Raw genomic sequence first — 7,562 nt, forward strand, 5'->3', positions numbered from 1 at the left:
TTCGTGTTATTTTTAAGATTTTTTTTTTCTAGATAAAAATTCATCATTTAAACTTATTCAGAAAATAAAATTTTAAAAATAAGTTACATAACTATACTTTATAGGAGCATTAAAATACGTGTCAAGCTTTGGCAAAAAAAAAAAAAAAATTACGTGTCAAGCAGTGAAAAATCATATAGAATTAAATGAGACATAGGAGTACCAATGAGTATATACACCCATTACCCATTAAGCTTGCTCTTTTACGTCAAAGATGGCATACTTGGTCAGGTTTTTTGGCAAGCACACACGCACGGCTAATAGTTTCACAGACTTGTGATAAATCAAAATATATTATACATAATAATCAATAAACATGTATTCACAATTCAATCAGAACAGGGCCACTATAGATTTACCCTGTTTAGTATTTGAGGGCATACTCAAAACGGTTATTTGTCTTTTACGATACACAATGTAGGCCAGTAAAAATTGAACTTTAAAGACTTATGCAGTATTAAAGTCTAGCTGAATCACGGATATTTGGTAACCACAGTCCACAGATCCGGATCTAAAAGGAACTCGCCATCATCAGGAACTTGAGGCTGGATTGACATCTTGATAGACCATTATCAGCTGAGATTTTTGAACAACTCAGGAAGATGAGAATTAGTCAGCTTTGTCCTCTTGCTGATTTCATGTTTCTTCTTCTTTTGCTTGGGCTTGTTGGAGATACCGTGAACCTGCGCTTGGGCTCTCCTCTTCGCAGTGTTTGTTGCAGGTTTCATACCATTCTTCTGAAGATCCTTTTCGATGTCAATCATATCTCTTGGTAGTTCAATTCCCCTAAATAGTTGTTTCAGATCATCATCAACCTTTATAGGTACCCTAGGATCATTTGGGTATGCTATGTCTTCCTGTGAATCGAAGTTTGATAGCAGCCAGATTTCACCAGCAGCTTTCAGAGCCTAAGGGTAATACAATGAGAATGGTATACAGCTACTTAAAATCATTTTTTTTAAAGGAGAAAAGGAATAGTAATCTGAAACTATATACGGAGTGATATGCATAACATGGCAAATTAAGGTAAGCCAAAAAATTAACAAGTTACGGAGACTCATACAACTTTCTAAAAACAATCCCAAGCAGCATGCAAATTGCAATAATTAACGAACTGATGACATAAATCAATTAAATTCAATACCAAAGTAACAATGTAGCCCAAGAATATTCTTTTGAGTTATCACCATGTTACTTGACTCCATATGTCCAAAAAAATATGCTTTAAAAGTACCGCACCAAATTGTAACTTGGACTACTTTACTAGAATTTACATCAAATCAAATTAATCTTCAACCAGATTTAGATATACCTGTAAATCATCCATTACTGAAGGGTATGCATCCTTGAGATCGATAACAGCTATACCCTCAGGAAATTTCCGTATCAACTTAAGAAGCTGACCCTTATCTTTCAGATCATGCTTGGACTGTAAGCGTACACCAGTCATGTAGTTAGCACATAGAGATATACCCACAAAAAGGGAGCCCCAACAGGCAACAGTTTTTTCTAATCACAATAATGCTGATATTAAAATACACATTTCCTTTTCTCAATGCAAAATAATAAAGAAATAAGAAAGACCCAAAGCTCAACATAAAATCTTGTTAAGATAATATTACCTTGTATGAGAAGCGCCTTCCATCATAATAAACTTTTAAATTGTTACTCAAACTGTCAAATACAGCCTTGTTCGCCTTCACATCAACATAACATGCTTCATTTATTTGCTCCGCTGTAAAGGCTTGCCTTGTCTAGAGATATGAACAAAATTCATGAACTGGAAAATGTACATAAACAAATTCCTGACAAGAATAAAATTGTACATAGTCCAGTTCCCAGCAAATTCTTGCATATCCTTGAAATATGTACACCACTACAACTGCAGAAATTCTAAAAAGGGAACCAAGTCAAGAAAAACATTCTAAACTTTGAGTCAAAGGCGCCAAATTCTAATATTTGCAAAAGACTTTTTCTATGTAATATAAGTTAAAAAATGTGAATAATATTCAATTACTGCCCTTAATCTTCTCTCAATTCAATACAGTTCATATCACAAGTTGTGTACTTATAAGCACCAGAATCACTTTCAAATCAGAAGTAACACGAACTTCATTTTCTCACTATTCCACAAATGCCAGAAATATATAGGGGGAATATACATATATCATAGATCAAGAAAACCAGTAGAGCCGATAACTATGTACCTCAAGTAGCAAGTTTATAACACGCTTTATTTGAGCCCCCACGGGAGCTTTCCTTATGCTGTTAATGTGTTGGAGTCTTTCTGTATCACTTGAGAATTTTACTGCAGGGGCAGGAGACTTAGCATTTGCAGGGGTGTTATAAGGTGTGACTCTCGGAGTTGACTTTGAACTTGCTTTTATGCTGGAAAGGGTAGTCTGGCACATCTCTTGCTGCTTTTTGAACTTGTCTAAGCTCTCTTTTAACGCCATCTGATTAATTTGACAAGATAATTAATAAATTGTTAGCACAAAAAACAGAATAAAACAGATCAGTGCCTATTTCTAGAGCCTAAAACCGATATCAAATATCTTCCATCCACGAGAATTTGGGCTACAAACTGTTTCGAACACATGAAAGTAGCCAAAATTTACATTGCAATTCCATCTGGCAGGTCTGCATATTTTCAAACAAGGAATTCTACTCAACTAAAGCAGCTTGTAAATGCGTGACAATATGTAGTCATTCAATCTACTTATTTACATAGCTAGGAAGGGACCGAATATAAAAAAAGACCTTAATAGAAAAGCTTTCAAGTTCCAGAACATCGACCACGGTGTGGTAGATCAGACTAAATGACAAAATGAGAAACTAAACCACATAATTGCAGAATGCCTATGATTTAACATTCAATTTCTTCATCAAATCCAAATTCCAAACTTCCTGTATTAATACACAAACTGAAAACCCTGACAGCCATTCACCATCAACCCAATTTCAAGCATCAAATCAGACCTATTGTAGCCTCATGTTCTACAACGAGTTGCGGATACAAAAACAATTGCAAGAGGCATAACAAATAAGAACAATTTAAACTCCTCACGGTACTTTGATCAAACACCTAGCATATTAATCATTAATCTTAAAATCCATCAAGGGCAGCTTAAATTTACCAAAGAAAGCGAAAATCAGACATATGGGCAATCATCATTTTCAAAACCCCATCATAACCTAACCGAAAATCAACAAATAAGTGACACCAATAAAATCAAATCACAGAAAACATGAAAGCAATACCCTTCGTCGCCTGAACGGAGCTGCTCGATCAGACACAAGGGAACAATTTGGGATCCTCGGATAGCCACATAGGAGTCTTGCACAAAAGTTGATTATATATTCAAATTATTTTTTCTATTTTCTAAATGCGTTTTATATCAAACTAGTCTCTGTGTAAAAATATCATGATTGCTAAATGCAAATCAAAATTGATGGATGCAATTCGGAGAGATTACCCTATTGTCCTTCTTGTTTTTCTGTGCACCTCCATGTAAACACGCGTGTTGTATAATTCTGTGTGAAATCATTTAATACATAATGCTAGTTTTATGTGTAGTCATTTACTCCCTCCGTCCCTTTTTATCTGTCCATTTTGGAAAAAAAAACACATACCAAGGAATAATTGATTGTATGAACTTTTTCATTAAATACCTCTAATTAATATCTTGAAAATGGTGGAATACCCCTACTTTATGTCTTGAAAACATGAATTCAACCAAGTTTTAAATAAGTCAAGCCTTGAAAATTGAAATTATGGAGATATATTTGAAAAACTATCATTAAATTAGTTTTGAAAGTATAAATGGACAGATAAATAGGGACAAATTCTTACTTCCAAAGTGGACAGATAAATAGGGACGGAGGGAGTAACAATCTACGGGTCCAGGTCCCTGGCAGCCGTATGCCAGGGACCGGTTATATAACCCACTGTTTCCTGGCCGTTGGATGCATATCCAGCGGCCAGGATCGTTTTAAATTTTTAGTATGTCCAGCGCTTTTTTAGCGCTGGACAGGGATTCCCATGTCCAGCGCTAAAAAAGCGCTGGACATGGGAATCTCCGTCCAGCGCTTTTTTAGCGCTGGACATACTAAAAATTTAATATGATCCTGGCCGCTGGATATGCATCCAACGGCCAGGAAACCGTGGGTTGTTTAACTCGTCCACAGCAATCGATTGCTGTGGACCAACTCCCAACAACCTACACCTACATTACGTTATTTTTATCATGCAGTACATTATATCAATTTTTATCTTAAAATAAATTAAAATTTTATTTAACTTTTAAAAAAATATCTTTTGAGTGCTTTATTTGTAAAAAAAAGTCATTTACTTTATAAATAAAACACAAATATATATATGTATATATATATATATATATATATATATATATATATATATATATATATACTCCCTCCGTTCTTAAATATCTGCCTTTTGACTTTTTGGCACGCATCTTAAAGTGCTTTGACCATATAGTTAAAAATATTATTTTTGAAATTTTCTTTTTCTGAATAAAAATATTATATCAACACTTTTATTCAAAAAAAGAAATACTTGAAAATAACATCTCTAGCTATGTGGTCAAAGCACCTTAAAATGTGTGCAGAAAAGTCAAAAGGTAGATATTCAAGAACGGAGGGAGTATATTAATGTAAATAAAACACATTTTATTTTGTTTATGAAAAATTATTAAATATTATTCAACTTTCGTTTCATTAAATGCTATTATATTAATATTATAATTTCATTGTCAGAAATAAATTAATAATATATTTTACCATATATTAATATATCACGTTTCATATGAGTCATGGACATCAGGCCATCTTGACCTAAATTTTGATCCGAATTTAGACCGAACCATCTTTCCATTCCAATAGTTTGGCCTAAATTTTGGTACAAATTTATATATCAATATTTTATTCTTTTAACTATCTTTATAATATTATTTAATCTTTTAACAATAATATAATATATCATATTAATATTAAACTCAATAAATTCATTAAATAAGAGAAACATTACATTTAAACAAGAAAAAAAATCACTTAATTAAATAAAATAAAAATTATCTCAGAGGATTAAAAAATAATCTATTTAACTAAGTTGAAATTTTAGTTTTTATTATGTTTTCGAAGTTTTAGTTATTATGTTTTCGTGTAAAATTTATTTGCAATTATATCGAATGTAATTTTTATCTTATATTTAATGTATTGTTGATTTGAATTATTTTAAAAGTGTTTAATTTTATTATATTTCATAATTAATATATATATAATTATTTAAGTAAAATACATTAAATATAATTTATAACTATTTAGCGTTATATTAAAATATAATCATTCAATTAATTAAATATACAAAACATAAAAAATTATTATTATATTACTAAAAAAGTTTAGTCATGTGAATAATGTCAGCCTAAATTTAGGCCAATACTATTCACCGATCTAAATTTATATCAAGATTTAGATCAAATTTAATTCGAAATCGGTCAAATTTGGATCTTTAAGCCGCGGTCGGATTTGCCGATAATCAGTCAGTGTACTGATTGATGATTTAACGTGTATTTTGAGTCGAGAGTCCGCCGGTCAGGTGTGCATCTTGAGCATAGAGTACAGTGAAATTCATTAAGGCTTTCTACCGTCAATTTAGAGTTTAGGGAAATACTGTATTTATCAGGGTGTCATCCATTTAATGCCTGAAAGGATATGAACGTAAATTACTTGTGTGCACAAAGTAAAACCGATTTGCATTTAGCACTCCATAATTTTTCCCCACCACTATTTATAACTACGGGTATCACTAATTTATACTGCACTAATCACTGTTTTTATACATTATGTAAAAAGCGATTTTTATTATCAAAATTGAGAAAATCTACTTATCTAAATTATTGATAATCGATTATAAATGATTAATTTCATCCGTAGGAAGGTTCTTGGTGGTAGGAAGACGCAAGAGAAGTAGGATGATGATAGTAAGTAGTCGTTAGTTTTGTAAGTTATGATGGAAAGTGTATGTGACTATTGGTGATGATAGACAATGGTGGCAAGTCATGGAAACGTTTGATAATGGTGCTAAGAGGTCCATTATTACGATTTGGGTGAAGATGATGGTCATATACGTTGCATATATGTATGTATATATATTTATATTCGTGAGATATGCTATATATAAATTAGTGATATGTTATGTACAAATTAGTGATTTCTGTAGTTAAAAATAGTGATAAAAAACTGTCCAGAAACTGGTTTTTAGTTTTTAGGCTAATTTGGTTTCTAAGTAGGACTCTCTATATATATATGCCATTGCTCAAAACAGAACAACTTAAAAAAAGAACAACACAGAACACTTTAGAATCAAATGTAGAATCTCATTAAAAACTTGAATTAAATTCAAATTTTAAGGTAATTAACGTTTTATTATGAATAAAAACAGTATCTACCATGTTTAACAATAAATATAAATTAAAAATAACATGATTTTATGTAAAATAATCGTGCAAAAGATATATTTATATGATTCTATTCTGGATTCTGTTCTTGATTCTATTATGGATTCTATAATATTTCATAATAATAATTTGGATGAGTTTGAGGTGTTAGATTTCATATAGTAAGTTTAATTGGTGTTTAACCATGTAATTATAATCCTAACAAATCATTTTTTATGAAAAATGAAGTGTTATAATAGTGTTCTTTGTTGTTCTTTTTTTAAAGTGTTTTTTCTGTAGTGCAACCCTATATATATATATATATATATATATATATATATATATATATATATATATATATATATATTATTTTATCCACATTACAGTTCAAATCTCTTTACTGGATCATTTATTAAAAATCAACGAACTAGAGTATTTTTATAATTATCTCTAAAATTTATCAAAATTATAAAAATATACATTTATTTTTAAAAAAAAATTATAAATCCTTGATAAGCTCTTAACTTATTTAGCCAAGCGGGTCCATAAAAATTCTTCCGTCTAATATTTATTTACTTAAGATAAGATGGATATAAAACTATTTTCAAAAATGGCATAGGATTATTATATATTATTTTCAAAAATACATAATTAGGAAAATCATGTAAAAGAGGGAAGGAGTACCAATGTTGTAAGAAGTGGAAGCAGATTTAATCGGTGAAATCAAAAAATAAAGATTAATCGAGATTAATCGGATTGATTGAAGATTAAACGGAGAATTAATCAGTTAGTCGAATTACAAAACAGAGACTAATCGGTTATTAGCAATCACTACTTACATAGGTGCGTATCAACAAAATTAAATAAACAAATTATCATTGTGACAAAAAAAATAAAATTACAATTCATAACGCCGTTGAACAAAAATATCATTCTCATTTCTCAGTTTCTCACATCCGTGTTGATCATACTGAATATGTAAAAAAGTTATAAAGTTGTTGTACCAAAAGTATCTCCAGCAGTGTCTTGGTGTCTTCCTTATAAATATTATAAAATATTGAATCC

General features: G+C 30.6%; 1 protein-coding gene across 2 annotated transcripts; it reads right to left on the reverse strand.

Annotated features, from left to right (window-relative positions):
• Nucleotides 1-313: 313 nt before the first annotated feature.
• Nucleotides 314-3,597, reverse strand: LOC108206164 (uncharacterized). 2 transcript variants are annotated; one of them, XM_017376388.1, is made up of 5 exons: nucleotides 3,516-3,597; nucleotides 2,247-2,495; nucleotides 1,662-1,793; nucleotides 1,352-1,468; nucleotides 314-947 (listed from the first exon to the last, which is right to left on the reverse strand). In XM_017376388.1, the coding sequence occupies exons 1-5, from the start codon at nucleotides 3,585-3,587 to the stop codon at nucleotides 612-614; spliced, it is 906 nt and encodes a 301-aa protein (XP_017231877.1). In that variant the 5' UTR covers nucleotides 3,588-3,597; the 3' UTR covers nucleotides 314-611. The 2 variants fall into 2 exon arrangements, with proteins under 2 accessions (XP_017231877.1, XP_063946089.1); XM_064090019.1 differs by having other exon boundaries at nucleotides 3,301-3,585.
• Nucleotides 3,598-7,562: the final 3,965 nt, after the last annotated feature.

The sequence above is a fragment of the Daucus carota genome, chromosome 1 (genome assembly GCF_001625215.2).
Source record: "Daucus carota subsp. sativus chromosome 1, DH1 v3.0, whole genome shotgun sequence".
In the NCBI taxonomy this organism is placed as follows: domain Eukaryota; kingdom Viridiplantae; phylum Streptophyta; class Magnoliopsida; order Apiales; family Apiaceae; genus Daucus; species Daucus carota.

What these genes read in the sequence shown, in the direction of transcription:
- LOC108206164 (XM_017376388.1), bottom strand. Translation starts at nt 3,587, where the DNA reads ATGATTTCACACAGAATTATACAACACGCGTGTTTACATGGAGGTGCA. An exon ending in TTATAAACTTGCTACTTGAG is followed by an intron (nt 1,794 to 2,246) that starts GTACATAGTTAT and finishes TCATATCTCTAG; the next exon opens with ACAAGGCAAGCCTTTACAGC. An exon ending in GAAGGCGCTTCTCATACAAG is followed by an intron (nt 1,469 to 1,661) that starts GTAATATTATCT and finishes GTACGCTTACAG; the next exon opens with TCCAAGCATGATCTGAAAGA.